Source organism: Manis pentadactyla, chromosome 14 (assembly GCF_030020395.1).
Source record: "Manis pentadactyla isolate mManPen7 chromosome 14, mManPen7.hap1, whole genome shotgun sequence".
NCBI lineage: Eukaryota > Metazoa > Chordata > Mammalia > Pholidota > Manidae > Manis > Manis pentadactyla.
The window spans coordinates 50,736,259-50,755,588 of NC_080032.1; the positions used below are offsets into that span (position 1 = coordinate 50,736,259).

The window sequence follows — 19,330 nt, forward strand, 5'->3', positions numbered from 1 at the left end:
TAAGGTCATAAATCATACCCTTGGTCCTAACCCATCTGAAGATGTTTTTGTTTCTGTTTGAATAGGGCAAAGAGAACACAGCTCAATAGTTGTGAAGGTGACCTCGTGGATTTGGGTCATTAGATGAACAATGCGGCGCTTGCAGAGGGAGGGTCTAGACGAACAGGAGAAACACTGCGACTTTGGCAACAGCCCCCCAATAAGTATGTCCACTTTCTTTCAGCACTTGGCTACTTCCTTGGGCGGGAGAGGTCAAAAAAGGTTGCTTTGTTGTGGAAAGGTAGAACGCCCCGGGCTGAGTCCACTGCTGTCATCCCCCTAACAGACTGTGATGTTGAGCAACGCGTTTTATGGTCCTTGTCTGTGACCTCTGCATCTGGACAAGGTGTCTGAAGGAATGACCTCATGGACTCCTTCAGCTCTGAAGTCCCAGATCCTAAGCCTGTATGAACTAGAACAAATTACTCCGTGTCATTCAAGTCACATGTTAGATAATGCTGCCATTGCTATAAACGTAGCATGTTTTTCAATTTCATTGTATTTTGAAAGCCACTTTTTATGATTTCTGGATTTTCACTCTGAATTGAATATCACTATTTACTTACCAGCTAAGTTCAAGGATGCCTAACAATAATTAAATTACATAATATTTTATTTCTCATCCTATAAAACTTAATTCTTTGCTTATTTTGATATTTTTCTTTTCTCTATAAAGTTCATCTCAGAGCTGAGAACCTAAGCTACTGGCTGGCTGGCAGCTGGTGTGTGACGCCATTATTATATTCCAGTAACAGAGAGGTTTAATTTTCTCACTGGAATTACATCTAGCAAAGAGCCAGTGGAGATACATACCTTAATTTAAGCACACTATCAGAATGCAAATAACAAGAACTGAGCAAAGGAATTGTGTGTTTTTTTTGTTCTTTTTTTTTTAGGAGAGCAAAGTACAGGCTTTTATTTAAAAAGAAAGTGAGAGAATAGAGCTCCTAGCTCACACCAGGAGGGGACAAGAGAGCCCCAAAGGAATTGTTTTTTAAGAGGATATTTAAGAATCTGGGCATAAATAAATTAAATATATCAGCCTGAGCATCTCCCTACCTGAGGCAGTAACTCATGCGATACCAAATTGTGAATTACACATACTTATCTGGCTCACATACCTGGATCACCGAAAAGAAAACGGACAGATCAAAGGTGCTGTTGAAGATTTAGGCAGCCTTTAGTCTTTCAAAATTTGAAAGCAATTTTGATTTGGGAGAAGCAGTAATTAGGCTATGCTGTTCAGTATCTTCTCAAAAATAATAGGAAATTTCACTAATTTGAGAAATAAAGCTTGGATTAAAACCTCAGCTGGCCATAGGAAAGCTGCAGCACACCAGCCCCTCGGCCTTTGCCTATTTGCACCATCTCGGGGTGCACTTCACCACAGTGTGAACTGAGCAGTGGGAAGAGCTTTACAATCAGCTACAATTACAAAGTTGTGGACACCTTACTAAAGTAAAACTGTCAAGCCAGACAAGCAACTTATGTTTGATAAAGTTGTTGAACAGTAACCAGCTGCTCTTGAGAGTAGAATATCTTGAACTAGAAATTTTAAAAGTTAAATACTCATTAAATGCATGACTGTTATTGGAGAAATATCATAAAACATCTCTTTAATGTGAACACTACTTCATACAATGAAAAACTATTTACAATGTGTCGCTTCCAGGTTGGCTGCTCATACATCCTGTAGGTACCCAGCATGTGTCTCCAGCTGGGAGCTTCAGTCCAGTTGTGAGTTTTCCTTGTACGCGATGGCTCCAAGGTCCTGGGGATTCAGGGAACTGTCCGCTTACATTCTCCTTAGTAATTATGGCTCAGCAGGCATGCCACCAAAATCATCTCTGACCTGGAGACTCTGGCAATCACAATAAGTAAAAGTTGTAGACTAGGTTTTACTCCAATAAATACTGATTTCACAATACACTCCATTTCCATCTTAAGAGATTGTTTTCAGTAAGGAAAATGTTTTTTCTCAATGGAACTAGAGTAACTAGTCTGTTGTTCACATTGGAACTGAGTTATCATGTCTTTGTGTACAAATATAGCATATTTTGGCCAGGAATATAATTTCTTGTTAAAGAGTTTATTTGCCTTCACACGCAGGATTGCTACATACATTCACAGTTTTAATAGACTGTAATTAGCTATTCCAGTTGTGCTTTAAAATCCCCAATATTATTTTCATTAGTGAGTGCAAAGCAAATGTCCCATTCGACTACAATTGGTCCTAGAGTTATAAACTCCATAGTGATTTCTAGAAAGTTCCTTCATTCTCCAGTTTCATCGTTGGCTTTTTCAGGTATGACTTCCAGGCTTCGGCGTGGCTTCTGCATATCGGCATTTTCTGTGCCTGGCTTATTCAGCCCGCATGAAACAGCAGCATAATGGATTTGTTTCAGGTTCTCCAAAGTCTCATTCTTAGCGTATTTCAAAAGATCTGCTTGTCCCTGTTAAAAAACATGCAGTTAAACATGTTATACAGGACACGACTTAGTGTTACAGTTTCACAATATAGGTCTTCCACTGACATGGAAATATTTTGATTCCGCAAGAGGGAATACTGATTTCATATTGACACGGCATCCAAATAAGTCAATTTTAATGAAAGAAATGAGTTTGTTTTCCCACTTTTTCAAAACCAAACTCCAAAAGCGTGCTGCCTTTTCAGACCTTTCCATTTATAAATCTGAACAGAGTTCTGTGCATGCAGACCATTCCTGTCTATCCTGGTTAAAACTGTATCTTTCACTAACTGTTTGGCCAATCTTGGCTTTTTCCTTTTAAGATTTGTTAAAAAAAAACAACTTCTTATTCTGAGATAAGTTTACATTTACAGAAGGATACAACTACAGTACAGAGAGGTCTTTTGCACCCTGCCACAAATTTCTCCCGGGGCTTCCATCTTACATAACTCAAGCACAATGCTCAGACCAGGATGCGGACATACAGGTACAGTGTGTGTACAGTTCCTGGTCACTTCATCCCATGTGTAGATTCCTGTAGCCACCACTGCAATCCACACACAGGGCTAACCGATCACCACAGAGATCCCCCTGACACTATGGACTGCAGTCACACGCGTCGCCATGCCTCCACTAGGCCTAGCATGTGACACGTGTTCTCTTCTTTTGAAATGAGCTTTGGCAAACACGGGCACATAGCTGGTCCTCTCTAAGTACTTGCTAAAGACAGAATAAAGGAGAGGATTGCCTGCTTTGGATAAACTTTCTTAGCCAAATTTTAATTTTTGGGGAGTGTGACCATTAACTTGACATATATGCAGCCTAACATGTATGTACATCAAAAAATGGCCGGATGGATGGAAGCACAGTCACTGGGAATCTGGAGTTTGAGCTGTCGATGGGCCAATGCAGAGTCTGTCAGCCCCACACTTGTGGCCTTCCGGCCAGAGAATTCTTTCTGGGGTTGGGCGGGGGCTGTCTTGTGCGTCCCTGGGTGTCCAGCAGCGCCGGGCCCTCACCCACCAGAGGCGGGCAGGGCTCCTCAATGTGACAGCCGACCAGGCGCAGCCTAGCGTCTGCTTGGGGTGGTCCCGCCCACAGGTCAGCGGGCGGTTTCGCGGTCACGCGCGGAGACCGGGTGTGGGCCCCTCCACTGTGAATCCCAGCATTCCCACTGCTGCCTTTGTTCTGTTTTCCTTCCTGTATTTAATCTGCCTTCCACTAACAGTTCTTCCTACTTACACTATTAGCTTTCCTTTCTTATTCTCCTTGCTCACTATTTTTTCCCCTTCTCTCAGGCTCTAAATTTATCCTGTTGTTCTCTTTCTGACCCTCTATAGTCTGACTTTGCCATGCTTACACTGGCACCAACCCTTTTCTCCTCTCCTGTTCTTTTTTTTGTCTGAGTTGCTTCCGAGTGTGCATACCCACTAAAGTACTCCTGCTCAACAAAAGCTTGGGGCAGCTGCGGAGGACAACAGGTAAGGACTTACCTTGGCAGGCAGCTGGACTACAATCCTATCTCAGCCTTTGTGGGACCAAATCGCAATGCAATTTTAAGACCCTGTGAGGCCAGGATCTGCAGAAAGGTTGGCTGTTTACCACTTAAGTTCATGACTTTCCTGCTTTACAGAGACCTTTAATAATTAACTATAAATAGATGTTCCATCGCTTAGTTTAACTCAAGCTTCATTTTTATTCATTCTTACTAGTCACTGACTCACATGCTGACTGACATTCTACAAGTAGTAGGGTCTTTGTACATAAATGTAACATTTGTGTCAGGAATGTAATTTCTTGTTGAAGAGTTTATTTGCACTTACACATAGGGCTGCTGTATACATTTATGGTTAATAGATTGCACCTAAGTATTTCATCTGTGCTTTAAAATTCCAAATATTCTTTAAGTTTATTAACTTTTATATTTTTTAGAGTAGTTTAGGTTTACCATCTGACACATACTATTGCTCTGTTTACTGTCTGTCCCTCCTTTAAATGTGAGCTCCACTAGGGCAAGGGTTTTCTGGCTTCAGATCACGTTGAACCCTCCCAGCCTAGAGCGGCACCACCAGGCACACAGAATGGGCTCAACAGGGGTTTGTTGAATTAATATAGAGTAAAATATGGAAGTTGCCTCATTAATTTTCACAACTGCCTCCCAAACAATGTGTTTCACTTTTGTCTCTGCATTTATATATATTACAAATAGGTGTTTTATGTTTACAGAAATGGAATCAAGCAAATGATATTATTCTTCAGTTTCCTTTTTTTTTTTTCACCAAAAATCATGTCTTGTCCATCTTTCTACATCGGCATATATAGATCTACCACAGGATGACAAGGATGTTTAAAAACAAAAATCCCCAGATGGTATACGATAATTAATGTGGTAGTAACAGTGTTCTCTATCTGGCTGAATCGTATGTTTCCCAAATTCAGAGCCGGCCTTTGAAAATTATCTACATGAAACACACAGGACCCTCACAGGCAAAAAACCTGAGCTTGGGGGTGCTTCCCAACGTTGTCCACACCACTTTTGTTTTGTTCTATGAATCTGAAACTACATGTCTGACATGTCATGGAATTTTGGCATCTAGTGTAAGGAGCAGTTCTGAAAGGCAGTGGTGTCTGCTGTAGCAGTGTTCACATTTCATTGCTTCAAAAGACTTCAAAAGAGCTGCCACCCACTGACACAGGGTGTCTGGTTTGAAGACTGCTATGAAGCTGGCCTTGTAATCGTTTTCAGTTGAGAAACTCAAGCCCTATTTGGTTTCACACATTCTACTTTGAATTTCTACTTGGTTTTCATCTTGAGAGGTTGCTAACAAACCTTAGGTCAAAATATTTAAAGTTCTTACTTAGACTCTGAACTTGATCTTCAGAAGGTGGAGCTAAGGGCGGGGCTGGCCCCCAGTGGCTCCTGCTGAGAGTCCACCTGTGGCAGGCCTGGGGCCCCATCAGAGGCTGAGCAGCCGTGGCCAGGACAGGACTGATGGCAGATGCCAAGCGTGAGAGCCAGAGCTGCAGCCATACGCACCCCCTGGCTGACCACCAAACCTTCTGCCTGACCACAAAAGATGTCCTAGTCTTTAAATACATTAAAAATATTTTGGGGCACATCTGCTAGTGCTCCATGGTTTTTGACTCCATAATTAACAATCACAATTCATTGATTTAATTTCTAACTGGTGCTAAAACAGTGAATTCTATACTTTAGTCAATTCTTTCAAAGCTTTTTTGTGAATCTATTAGAAAAAATCAGAGTTGCCTTACTTTCAAGGTGAGTGGATCTAGTTGGCCCCAACTTCTGCCACCACCCTGTGCAGTGGCTTTGTGGCTGAGGGCTAGAGAGAGTAAGGACAGCCACCTGTCATCCCCCAGGGGCCAAATTACATGCAGCAGGAGAGAAGAGATAGCAGAGGACATGCACACCATTTGGGGAGTCTGGAGGAGCCACAAAAGTAGCTAAATACTTTCTGTTTAACACAAATAGGAATGTAAGTTGTCAGGGTCTGGTTTGACCTCACCATGTCACTGACTCACATGGGGCCCACCCGACTTTTGGGTTGTTCCTGGGCCCAAGTTCCCACCCCGGGAAGGTTCACCTGGGTGCCATGGACGAGCCTGCCTCCTTCCAGCTCCCACATGAGCACAGAGAGGAGCACAGCAGATTTAGGGACCTTCACTGACACCTTTTGCTTCCCTAAGAAACTGGCTGTGGAATAAAAGGAGGGGGCCAGACACCTGGACAGCACCCAGGCCTAGCAGGAGGCCGGAGTGCCCCCCGAGTGAGCCCAACACCAGCCCACACGCCGGCCCTGCCTCAGCAGGTTGGTGTGCATGTCCGTGTCTTTGCTGTCACCTTGCAGGTCCCCACAGGCCTCAGGCGCCCTCAGCATCACCCCACATGACAGCACCAGGTCTAAGGCTCCTCTGCACTATGTCTCACCAAAGCATCTTCTCCAACCAAAACCAAAGGCTGAAACTCACAAAACCCGCACACAGTGCCATGACCCAGACAAACCCAGGTCGGTGGGAAGTCAGTTTCCTTACTGGGTATTTATCCAGAATATGAACAGTGTGTGGTCACAAATACAGTGCCTGTTGATAAATATTCTGTGCCTAGTCACTGTTTGGGTGATGAGAGACTGACAGAAACTGAATGCATTTCAAGCCAGCACTTCGTAAGTATTAAGAATCACAGGCCAAATGTGCAAATCTCCTTTAAGAGCACGATGGAAATTTCCTAATTTTTTACAATCACAATTCAAATTGGTACAGGAGGGCTGTGAACGTAACGACAGTCCTAAATTTGGAACTGCAGAGCCTACAGTATGTCACAGTTAGTATGTAGGCATGTATATCGGCAAAGCCTTCTGGGGACAATGCTTACTGTTTAGCCAATGACTACTGTGTGCCAGGCTCTGTATTAAGGCCTTTGCAAAGCTTACTTCATGGGAGTCTCTCAATTCTGCAAGAGAGGTGCAACTACAGTAATAGTTTCACAGATGAATTAACTGAATTTAGAGACTAAAGGGCCCCCTCAAGGCAGAGTCTACCCAGCAAATTACACTTAGACACACACAACTTTCTGTGTATGTCTTGTTTTCTTTTTGTAAAAACTAAGCCATGGGGGCCAAACTATGAGTTGAGCCCCACTTGTTACATGAAACCTTGAAGCAAGCCAAGGGGGAGCATCTGCTGCGTTTTTAACATACTCAGCATATCACCAATTGGGCAGACAACGCATCTCCCTGTGATTAAGTGCAGGAACAGAAACAGACATTTCCAATTGGCATTTGTTGAATGAGGAATGGAGTGAACAACGAGTGGGCTGTGGGCATCTCAGCTTCTGATTCTAAATTGCAACCTGTGTTCTACTAGCCCCCTGAGTGGTTTTGTGTGGCTAAGACTGTAGCCCATCAATCAGAGTTAAAGAAACCCTTCTAACTTGGACAGGCCTTCTTCCCACTGAAGTCTCAGTGTACCTTACACTTGAAAAAAGACCCCGAACATCACCACCTAACGCTGGAGCAACAGGGAATGTTGGCATGTGTTTTTCTACGGGATGGTAGATTTGTTTCAAATGTTTCATTATTTTTTCTCTTTTGGCTTCTTTTCATGTTCATTCACACGTTTGAAGGAGTGGAATGTGAACTGCAAATAAACTGATTCCACGGCAGCAGGAAAACTGCCTTCCCTCCCTCCAGAGGGCTCGGGGTGCTGGTGGGTGGGGGAGGGGTTCTACAAGAAGAGTGCTGCGAACATGGCTCATGACCATTGATTTTTCTCCTAATCCAAAAAGGCATTTCAGTTGTCAGAAGCTGTGTCTTGATCATGAGAATTCAGTGGGTTGATCTGAGGACTATCCTTGTATCTTGATCCCTTCCACCCTTTTTGCCAACATTTTGGCTATTTCATCATAGTTATAATTATTCCTTGATTTAACAATGGTTGTTCTCAAAGGTTTGTACAAAAGTTAATAATTAAAAAATTTAAATATAAGATCCAATTTAATTTAAATTAAATGAGTGCCTTTCTCCTCAGAACCAGTTTTGTTTCACTCAACAAAGGTAGCGGGTAGGAGCTTCTTGGCAGCTCTGAGGAGGAGGTGGGGGCCCTGGATCAGGCCTCAGCAAAGGGCGGGGAAGGACTTCAGCAGGCCGAAGGGGGTGGACGCTGCCCGCCACACGCGTCTCCATGCCACAGAGAATGCCTCTGAGCCAAACCCTGGTTGGCAGTATGGTTTCTAACCGCCAAATGCTGGTACCTCTGCCACTGCCACAGGGGACGGCCACATGTCACACATGTCAGCATGGTGCCTGCAGGGGAGAGGGCCTCTCCTGACACAGAGCTAGGAGCTCCAGGCAGAGATAGGGGATGGTTTCAGGAGCAGCCATCAGAGGGCCCAGACAGTGGGAGTGAGCCTTGAGCTCAGCCCGGAGGACGGGAGGGGGAGAGAGGGCTCTGGGAGAAGGCACCGGGGCCAGAGGGGAGGGCAGTGTGGCCCCGTGCACAGGGAGAGAACACGGTGAGCCAGGGCACATGGAGATGGCAGGGCCAGGATCCCAGCAGGAATGCTCCTGAAACACCAGCACAAACGTGCACACATAAGCACTTCCTTCATGTTGTTAATCTTTTAACCACACTTTCTGCGTAATTAAACATTAGCTGAGTAATCACAAATTCCACACTAGTGGGATCCAAATGTCAAGGTCTTACTGTGTTTTAAATGGATCAGAAAGTATGGCCTGCCTAACGACAAACACTATTTTAATTTGATTTTCTGAGCCATTCTCAGTTTTCACACACTAGAAAAATGGCTTTTTCTGTATTATACATAATATGGAAATTATAGCTTTTTCCTATAATAAATAAAATAAAGGATATTATTAGCATCAATAAAGAAAAGATCACAGTAGTTCTCAGAAAAGAAACAAATGTTGGTCTTCAGGTCTTCAAGGTAAGCATCGCCTCTCAGGTAAAAACAAAGACAAGCAAGACAAAGACAAGTCTTACCAGGTGCAAAACCTGGCTTAACTACTTTTGGCAGAAGCCTTAAGTCCCTGAAGAGAACAAATCTCTAATACTTTCAGGGTCTTGATTTCAGTCTTATTTCCCGGGGTGGAGTGGCACAGGACAGGGAGGGCTAGCTTCCAGCAATCCACCTGGAAAACATCTGGGGTGTAGTAAGCTTCATTTAAGTCTACCAGATGACACAGGTACTATGAAATCCAACGTAATTTTGGCCCTTACTAACAGTAAGATGGCTTTCACACTGCCAGTAGAGTCAAACGGATGAGACTCACTCTGGGCGGTTAGCCCACTGTGCACCTGGATGGGGACAATTCTGTCCACCCCATCTTGTGAGGGACACAGACAAACTGGAACCTTCAGAAGCCCAAGGGATGGGACAAGAAACATCTCAGCTTAGAATCTGCAGAAGGTTTAGGAGAAGATCGTGCAAGGTCTCAAATACACGAAGGGATGTTGAAGGGAATCGAGTGATTTTTGCGCTGCTTTGAGGGCATTACTATAACCAGTGGGTAGAAGTGAAGTTACAGAGAGATCTAATTCTGTACATCATATGACAGAACATAACTAAAATTGCACGACAATGGAGCAGGCTGGGAATCAAGTGGAGGCAACAGGAAGCTGGATTTGATGACTTTACAGTCTTGGGAGGCTGAGCTCCACAATGCCACGCACACCCTTCTAAGGGAAACCGCATCTCTCATGGACTCTCCCGCTGTGGTAGACTATTTGAAAAGACAGCCACTAACTTCATTCCATCTGTGTCCAGGCATGCTATTCTGGCTGTAGGAGATGGGGCCCATTTCTGCTCCCCTTGAATCTGGGCTTACCTTGATTTGTGTGGATCAATTAAATGGGCAGAAGTGGTGCTGTGCTAATTCCAGGTCTAGGCCTTGAGAAGCCAGGCAGTTTCTGCTTTTGTCTTTTGGAATCTAGCAGCCCTATAAAGAAGTCCAGTCCTGGGCTGGACTACTGAATGGTGACAGACTACATGGCCAGAGAGGAAAAGAGAGAGATGGAGGCAGTCCAGCCCTGCCCCACCCGGTGACAGGCCAGTCCCACCTATGAGTGGAGCCTTCTTGGGTGCTCTAGGCCCCGTGGCCTCCCTGCTGAAGTGCTGACCCCAGTCAACACTATAAGGAGCAGCAAAGCCACCCAGCTGGGCCCAGCAGCCCACAGAATTGTAAGGAATGTGAAGTCATTGCTGCAGTTTGTCACACAGCATAGATAACTGAAACAGCCCCTCCCAGTGGCCATATTTTGTGCTGTGTGACCAAACCTTTCTGGACACAGTGGACTGAAAAGTGGGAAGAGAATCCGATCCAAGGAGACCTAATACAAGAGAAGGCTGATAACTTGAGGGTCACTGGTCTGGAGCTGAAAGGACAGGCTGAGCTGATCAGACTTCCTCTCTGGAGTCAGAACTAGGAAAAAAAAGATTAAGCACTTGAAATAAGGCCTTTGAAGGGACCATCAGGGCCAGATCAGGACAAGGCCAAGTCATAGGGCAGCAGAAACACGAGTGAGTGGAAGGAGTCACTGGCAGAGGGAACAGATCAGAGCAGACATGGTGCGCACGCAGGGGACAGCCGCCTCAGGGACTGCTGGCCCCCATGGCTTTCTACACCCACGAGGCGACCCACAGCTTCTGGTCCTGGGGGCAGTGAGACCCTTGTGTAAGCCACCCTTCCTCTGAGCTGGACAAAGTTAAGTTCTGCTCCTTTTAACCAAAACAGGCCAGAGGAAACAGGACTCTTCTACTCTGAGAGCCAACCATTTTAAGAAGGGTACTAAATAGAAACAGTGAATATTATCACTAGTACAGTGACTATTTTAGAAAATGGAAAATAAAGGGAGAGGAATGTCTTGATTAAGCTGGTGGGTTGAAAAATGCATTACAGAATTTCCTTCCCACATTCCTGATGAAATGAGCAAAAAGAGTAAAATTGCCAAGACACACACACACACACACACACACACACACACACACACACACAAAGCAGCAACCAAAGAAAAGGGTATAACGTAATTTAATGAAGTCCTAGAATCCCAGGATGCAGACAACAACTCAGAAATCCTGAGAACTCTGCCAGCCAACCTGGAGTGATACAAATGTAGTGTCTTTCTCTTTTTACTTCTGTTTGATGATGGGATGGAGTGTGTTAGAAAGCAGTGGCACAGGCAAAGCTAGGAACAGGGTTGATTTACAACTAGAAAACAGACACAATACCCAGGACCAGGACTCCAGATGGTGCAGGACAGTGAACCTGAGAGAGGGGGCACAAACACCAAGCCCAGCTCCCTGCCTGGAGAGTTTCCAGGCTGCAGGGCAGATACCCACACAGAGCCCAGCAATCCCCAAGCCAAGGAGATCGAGGTGGAGTTCAGGGAGGTGAGGTGGCTGGAAAGTGAGGGGCAGAGTGGTTGAGGGGCTCTCCAGCAGCTCTTGTGAATATATTAGTGTTCAAAAAAGTACAAGGTATTGAGCAACAAAGAGAAGACTGGGAAATTTGAAATAAAAAATATGCTGGATAGGATTAATGGCAGATCAGATGCTATACAAGATATAGCAACACTGCTTGAAGATAAAGCAATAGAAACTGTAAATGAAAACAGAAAAAAGACGTAAAAACAAATGAACAGTGCACTGGTGACTTTTGGAGTAATATCAAGCAGTATATATGTATAATTGGAGATACAGAAGGAGAGATGAGAAAAGTTAAGATGGAAAAAAATATTTAAAGAAGGAGTGGCTGAAAATTTTCCACATTCGATGAAAACTATAAACCCATAAATAGAAGAATCTCAACAAACCTTAAGCAGAAGAAACAAAGAAAAAAAAGGCCCATCATAATTTTTTTTTAAAAATTAAAAACAAACAAAGAAAAAACCCAAAATGAAAAATGCTCAACTTCCCTACACTTAGTAGATTGGCTAAACTGGCAATAGCAAATGTTGACAAAGATGTGGAGTAAATGAAACTCTCATAATAGAGTGGGGATGCAAATGGAACAGTTTGTAAAGCAGTTTGTAAAGAAATTTGGCAATCTGTTATAAAGTCTGACACATACACTATATGACACAGCAATTCTACTCATGGGTATTTACCCAAGAAAAATAAAAACATATGTCAGCACAAAGACTTCATATTCATTGCAACCTATTCATAATATCTAAAAACTGGAAACAACCCAAATGTGTATCAACCGGTGAATGTATAAACAAAGTGTGGTACACACATAAAGTAGAATACCATTTGTGAATAAAGAGGAATGGACTACTGAAGCATATATCAACTTGGAGGAATCTCAAATGCATTTTGCTAAAGAGGCCAGACACAAAGACTATACACTGTGTAAGTCCATTTATATGACATTCTGGAACAGGTGACACTTTAGAAACAGAAATCAGACTAGTAATGGCCAGATGGGTGTTCACTGCAAGAGGGCATCAGGGAACTTCCAGGGGTGGTTGAAACGCTCCATCACCACTGTGGTGGGGTGCATGACTAAATGGATTTGTCAGAGCCACTGTGCAGCTAAAATTGGTAAATTTTACTTTACGTAAATAAATTATACCTCATAAAGTGACAAAAAAAAAAAGGAGAGAATGATGCTTACTATCTAATGGGGTGAGGTCTTAAGGACTGGCTTCTGAATTAAGCCTGTGAGAATGGATTACAGCCTCTCCCTACTTGTGCAGCAGAAACCCCAGAATAGGGTATTTATAGACTCTGAGAAGCTGGGTCCACGTATCCAAACAGAGTCTGTCTGTGACCCCAGCTGAGATTAATCTCTTCTTTCTGCCATTCCCTCAGGCTACAGAAAAGCATGAGTGACTTCTTGGACTGGTGGTGACAATGAACCAATTTAAATACTGAACTTATATCCATCAACATGGGAATTACGGTCCTGGGACTACATGGGACCATATAAACCTGGACAACGGAAAATATCAGTATACCCAACACCCCACCTAGGAATACTGGAGGGTACTGATTGTCTGTCTCATCTCCCATAGGAGCCCAACCAACAGAGCTGATAACTGAAACATAGAGCTTTTTAAAAGATACCAACAAAATAACTCCTTTTAACATGTTTCATAATACTTTTTCTTAACCTCAGAGGGATTTTATGGTAAATAAACATATCTTTGAGTAAAAAAAAAATTCATTTAGCATCTTTATGGTTTATTTTTCTCCAGCTCACTGAAGTGAAACTTAGTACTTTTTAAAAAAAATTAAAAAGAGCAATTATAGTAGGATTCTTCCTATTCACATACCTTCTTTCATAATATCTGAGGCACTATGCTTGTGAGATGTACCACTATTTTATATACCACAAAGAAAGACAAATCACTGACAATGTAACTAGGACACATGGACTGTAAGATGCATATTGATTTTAAAGATGTCAAAAATATGGAAAAAAGAAAGCATGACTCAGAATCAACAAAATGTATCTCCATCCATCCATCATCATCCATATGCATATAAAAAGGTCCCTGGACTAAGACCACTCACATTTAGTAATAGTTATTTTTCAGTGGAAGGATCTGAAGTCATCTTTTCTATATTAAAATAAGTTATTTATAATGAAGATGCATTTACAAAAACAAACGAGTAACTTTTATTCAAAGAAAAAAATGAATGAAAGTAAATATGCCAAGATGTTAATAGTAGAACATTCTGGGTGTGGTAATCATGGATGACATTTCTTCTTTGTCATTTCTCTATCTTAAAGCAATTGTTAAATTGGAAAACTAAACAAAATGAGCAAAGATTCATAAAAACTGGGAGGGCCATCCTTAGCCAAAAGGAGTTTGTCACACAGATCTCTCCAGTTCTTCCCTATTCCCAGCTATCATTGTACCGAACTCAAACACCATGCATAGCAGATATTATCCTGGGAATTTTTGGAAGATCTAGTACCCTGTCCTATGCATTTGTTTTCATGTGAACATAGTCTGAATTGTTAATTCTCTCTTTTGAGATAATTCAAATGAAAACAGGTTTCCTCAGTGTAGTTATTTTGTTCAATTACCTATTTCTAAAGTCTGGTACATTAAGTTATGTTGGCTGTTTTTCATGAATGTGTGGCAGGCTCCCATTTTCCATGGCTCTTAGACCAGGGCTTCTCAAACTTTAATGTGCATAAGAATCCCCTGAGGGCTGGTAAAAATGCAGATTCTGATTCAGGAAGTCTGGAGGGGGACCTGGGAGTCTGCATTTTGATCAAGCACCCAAGCAACGCCTAGGCTGCTGGTTCCCTGAACACAGAAGAAGAGCAAGAATAGTTAACAGGGAAAAGTTTGGTCCCTATGCCTGTTTTTGTTCAAAATAAAATAAAAACAAAGCATTTGTTTCTGTCTCAGGCTGTAACTACCACGCAGCTTTTTCCCTGAAGTTCACAGGAAATTGCGGTGGTCCCCAACCTCTGGTCAGGAGTGAGTCAGCAAGATGCAAAATCAAACTCCTTTCCACTCTAAATTCTTCTCTCTGCTGTTGACTGAACCTCAAACTCTTAGGGTTAAATTCTAAGCAGAAGATAACGGAGATGTTTTAAGAAAGTACATGTGTAGGAAGGGAAGTATTTGAAGAAGCCAGGAAAATTATTTTAATTATAAATATGAGTAGAGGTTTAATGTGAGAAAATGCAAGTTGGCTCGCTCTGGAAGGGCAAATTTTCATTAAATCAAATCCAGAAAACTGTTGTTGGCTGTAGGGATGGATCTTTCAACTTAAGGGAAACAAGGACATGAAAAGTGGCAGCTGCAACAATGTCCTTATGGTTTTGAATTTGATTGAGCAGGAAGTTTGGACAGTGCACACCAGAGAGTAATTTGACATCCAGCTGTCCAAGATCCACAGTGAAATGATGTTTCTATGTTATTATTACTCAAGTTCCCAAACATCAAGAACAAAAGCAAAGACAGTTGAGACACAACTCAGTAACTCATAGCAATATTTTAAAAATCTTGCTGTGGTATATAGAGCAAAGAGGAAAAAGAATGGCAACATTGGCAGAAGGCCATTGCTAACAGCCTCTGCAAGGTGGGGCGATGCTGGCCTTTGCTTATTACCACTTTGGCATTTCCTACAATGAAAATTTATTACTTTATAATATAAAATAATAAAAGTTAATTTTTAAAAATACAAAGGGAGGAAGGAAGGAAGGAAAGCAGATAGAAGGAAAATGTCTTTCAAATGGTAATCCTTTACATATTTCTTTTGATTAAGTCCCACACAACTCCTTTCCATTTTTTTCTGGGATTATAGTAAATCTGTGATTATTCTTTAAGGTGTTAAATGAAATTTGAGTAATTAGAATCTTTAAATTCTCAATCACTCCTCTATAACCAATATTTTCTAATTCACATATAGCAATTCGCATTTCTGAATTTTACAGGGCTTCAAAGGTGAAATGCAGGTCCTTTCCCTTCCTATCAGACACCACCCAGTGCCAACCATTGGCGTTCCCTGCCTCCCTCCAAGCCGCATGCCCAGCTGTGCAGACACTCCAGAGGGCAGAGGGTTTCTGTGACCAGGCTACAGCCTCTGTGACTAATAATGTACGATGCAGGAAACGCTATACTACAAAAGATGAAGCCAAAAAAGACTGCAAAATCAGAGCATCAGAAACAACCCAGCTGGATACCTTTAAGATGGTAATGTTCCAGGTAAAGCTCTCCACTGCCTTCTGCAGTTTCCGCTCCTTCAAACCTTCCTTGGTGCCAATGCTGTGCAGGTGTTCATGGAACTCCATGGCTGAAAGACACAGGAAGACAAAGGATTTTACTCTTCATCCAATCTGGGGTAGTGAGTCGGTGGGATTTATTTTTCTAGGTGTAGCCAGAAGTCCAACCACCAGTGGAATTTCATAACTGTGCCTGTGTAAGAATGCAATAACTGGGAAAACACTGACAATTTGTGGTGTCTACACGGCAGGAGGCCTCACAGAGGCCAGCAACCCTCCCTTGTGGTTTTGCAGGATGAACAGGTCACATGGGACATTCTCTTCATTGCAGGGATGAGGCATCTGCGGCTCAGCCAGGCTCAGAGAATGACGGCTGTAGGAGGAGCGAGAGGAAGAGCTGGGACAGACCCTGGGCCTGGAATCACAAAGGCGGGTCTCAGCTCTGCTGGGGACACAGTGCTGGCAACTGGGGGTGAAGGAATGTATTTCCTGTCACAGTGACGGTCAGTCTGAGGTCAGGTCCAAGCCTTTTGTAAAGGGCAGAGGATGGAGGAAAGACCTGAACTCCAACTCTGCATTTACATCATGACCCTTTTCCATAATTTACAGTCAGTTACATATCCCCTGTTGTCACTCAAAGTGGTCTCAGACTCCTGAGGTGACAACAGCGCAGTGATGCAGGGGTGGCTGTGGTCCTTTCACTGCTTTAACATCATTACAACGCACAGATTTTTTTACATGTTCAGTTGTAGTTAATTAACGGATCTCTAGCCAATGAGAACCCTTCTCATCTCAGTCGTAGAACTGGACGTGTCACCAAGGACCTGTGGACCTCTGATTCTTTCAGCGGGGAATGATCTTCAACAGCTATGGTCCGGGCGCCGGGAGTGTTCAGTGCTACCAGGTTTCCATCATTTCCCAGAGCTCTTCATTGGCCAGATGTCAGACACATGTATGCTTTTTGTAACGGGATGACTATGATCTTGCTAATACATCTAACTCAAATTTAAGTGTACAGGGTTGTTTTTTTTTTTACCATAATTTTTGTTTTTTATGTTTATACCTTAACTCTTACATGGAAAATCTTTATTCCTAGCCATGTCAACATAATTTTTAATAGTAAGACTGCTGCCTCCACCTTGAAGTCTCTGCCTTTATTTTTGTTTTTAGAGTGTGCCTCATGAGGACATACAGTAATGACACTGGGTTCCAAGGCCAGTCAGGAAAATTATTTCACTTGGTTATGTCACTAACAAAGTACAATTAGGCTCATTTATTTCCTTTTAAAAAAAATTCTGTGTGTTGGGGGGTGGTGAAGGGGGTGGGTGGGGGGTGCTTTATTGGATGTAATTTGTTTTTTGAGTACATCAAAACTTTACATGATTCTGACATCAGACTGTATTCAGGTACGCCTTGCTTCCCTCCTGCTCTCCTCCACCCTGGCCCCTCCTCCCCCATATGTCTTTTATTAGTGTTTAGTTATTTACTGTATTGTCTCTCGTTGAAAATATCTACAGCCCTCCCCTTCTTGCACAAAAAGTCACTCGCTATGCACGTTGCTCTGCCCCTCGGCTTTTGTAACTGCACAGCGGAGATCACACGGTGTCCCCGTCTGGAGCCTCTCCTCGCTCTTTTTAACAGCTGCACAGACCCCGCTGTGTGGGTGAGCCAGCATGGAATTAGCCATCCCCTACTGATGGGCACTGGGTTGTTTCAAACTCTTTGCTCTTGCAAATAACATGGAGCAGTCGTACTCTGCACAAGACATTTTGTGTTCTTTTGGGCACATTCACGGCTAGTGGGGCACTTCAGTCCCTCACTCCTGTTCTAGGCAGCACCATTTCAAAGCACCTCTTTGTATAGTGATTGACAGCAACTTCATTCCTTAGTGTCTTTAAACAGTAAGCAAAAGCTGACACAAACATGATAAATATAGCAAGCTGCCAATTTAGTCTTTTTTTCTTCTCTCCTCACCAAATAGGGATTGTGGTCCTAATTCCCATGATGTTCATAAGGCTTAAGAACTTAACTGGTTTCAAGAAAGAACAGTAATTAGTAAAATTTATTACATTGTCTAGGAAACTACCACACTAACCACTTTCCTTTTCTCCAAACTTCTTTTTGTCAGTGATGGTACCCAAGAACATCCCAACTTGACTGACCCAGGCTGGGGGCCTGGCTCACACAGTGGGCCACCATAGCTAGTTTTGACTGTCACCAGATATGTTTGGCTAACACACTGAAAAAAAAAAACTAAACACAAATAGGTGCCAATCTTGTTTTAGAACCCAGGTTTTGTGGCAGAGCATTAAACTGCATACACACACTCTCTCTCTCTCTCTCTCTCTCTCTCTCTCTCTCTCTCTCTCTCTCTCTCTTAGAACATGGCCATATCTGAATGGGAAGACCCTGATAAGCTGGCTTTTCTGTTAAGATTTAATAGTGGACTTCAGCAAGATCTGGGCTTCAGGACGGGAACCATTAATGCTCATACTGCTAATAGGCTGGCAGTCAGGAGGCAGTACAGTCTAGAAAGCATAACTGAGGCTTGGTAGGTTGGATTCATGCCTGGAATACAAGAAAGAGATGAGACACAGAAGAGTGGTGGAGAAGTAGCTCTCTGTAAACAAGAAGGTTTACAACTACATGGTCATCAAGGTCATAGAAGACACTGGGAAGAAAATAGAAGTGATAGTAGCCCAGACTACACGCTGCGATCGCCCAGCCAGATGAGGGCTGTTCATGATGGTTTTTTATTACAAATTTTAAATCTGGTACAAAGGAGTAAATACGATACAGGGGGGAGTCTTCCACCACCAGGCATCAGCCTGGAAGCCTCCCTCTACTGGAAGCAGATTGTTTATCCTGCCTTGCTGAGGCGTGGACACCGCCAAGAACACGGCAATGGCTGGAAGTGTGTAGGTGGGTCCTAATTCCAACTAACAAGTGAGAGCCTACAGATATCACAAACATGGGACAACAGAAGGGGGTGCTGAGCTCTGACAAACCCCTGTCCTAGATTTTAGAAAGCAACATGCGGAAAGTTCAGAAGAACCCCAACCAGCGGCAGTATAACGTCAGGCAGGGCTGAGGACTCAAGGAAGGAACACAATCAAGATGATAAAAATGGTATTGATAAGGAAGAAATAAAGAAACATCTAAAGAAACAAAACATGCCTGCTGCCTGAAGTGCTCATATTTTATATGTCTATGAAGAGGTGAGACAATTCCCTTTTATCTTCCCCCTTATAAAATATCTTTTTTATGGGACTTTAAAAAGTCCATAGGGAAGTGCAGAATGTATTATTAATGTTAAGTTCTTTTAAAAACGGGCACAAAAATAGTGGTAAGTTGAAAACCAAAAAAATTATGTTAGAAGTATAAAGCCCCAAAATTTAAAAAGTGACCAGAACTATCAGTCCCATTATTATTTATTTCATTATTTGGTTTGCTCTAAAACACAACTGCTCCTTTCAAAAGATTTTTACATTATTAACTTATAGACTGATCTTTGCAAACATTCTGCTAATCCACTGATTCAAAGCATATATTGATTTGATTTTTCCCTTGGCCTGTGCAGCAAGCCTGTACCTT

General features: G+C 42.8%; 1 protein-coding gene across 1 annotated transcript in view; it reads right to left on the bottom strand.

Annotated features, from left to right (window-relative positions):
* Window positions 1-1,638: 1,638 nt before the first annotated feature.
* PLCL2 (phospholipase C like 2) overlaps window positions 1,639-19,330 on the bottom strand; it is a 208,183-nt gene continuing 190,491 nt past the window's right edge. The window contains exons 5-6 of the mRNA XM_036901029.2: window positions 15,698-15,807; window positions 1,639-2,492 (exon numbers count right to left, since the gene is read on the bottom strand). Coding sequence (XP_036756924.2) covers window positions 2,313-2,492; window positions 15,698-15,807 — 290 coding nt within the window. The 3' untranslated portion in view covers window positions 1,639-2,312. The remainder of the gene's footprint in view (window positions 2,493-15,697; window positions 15,808-19,330) is intronic.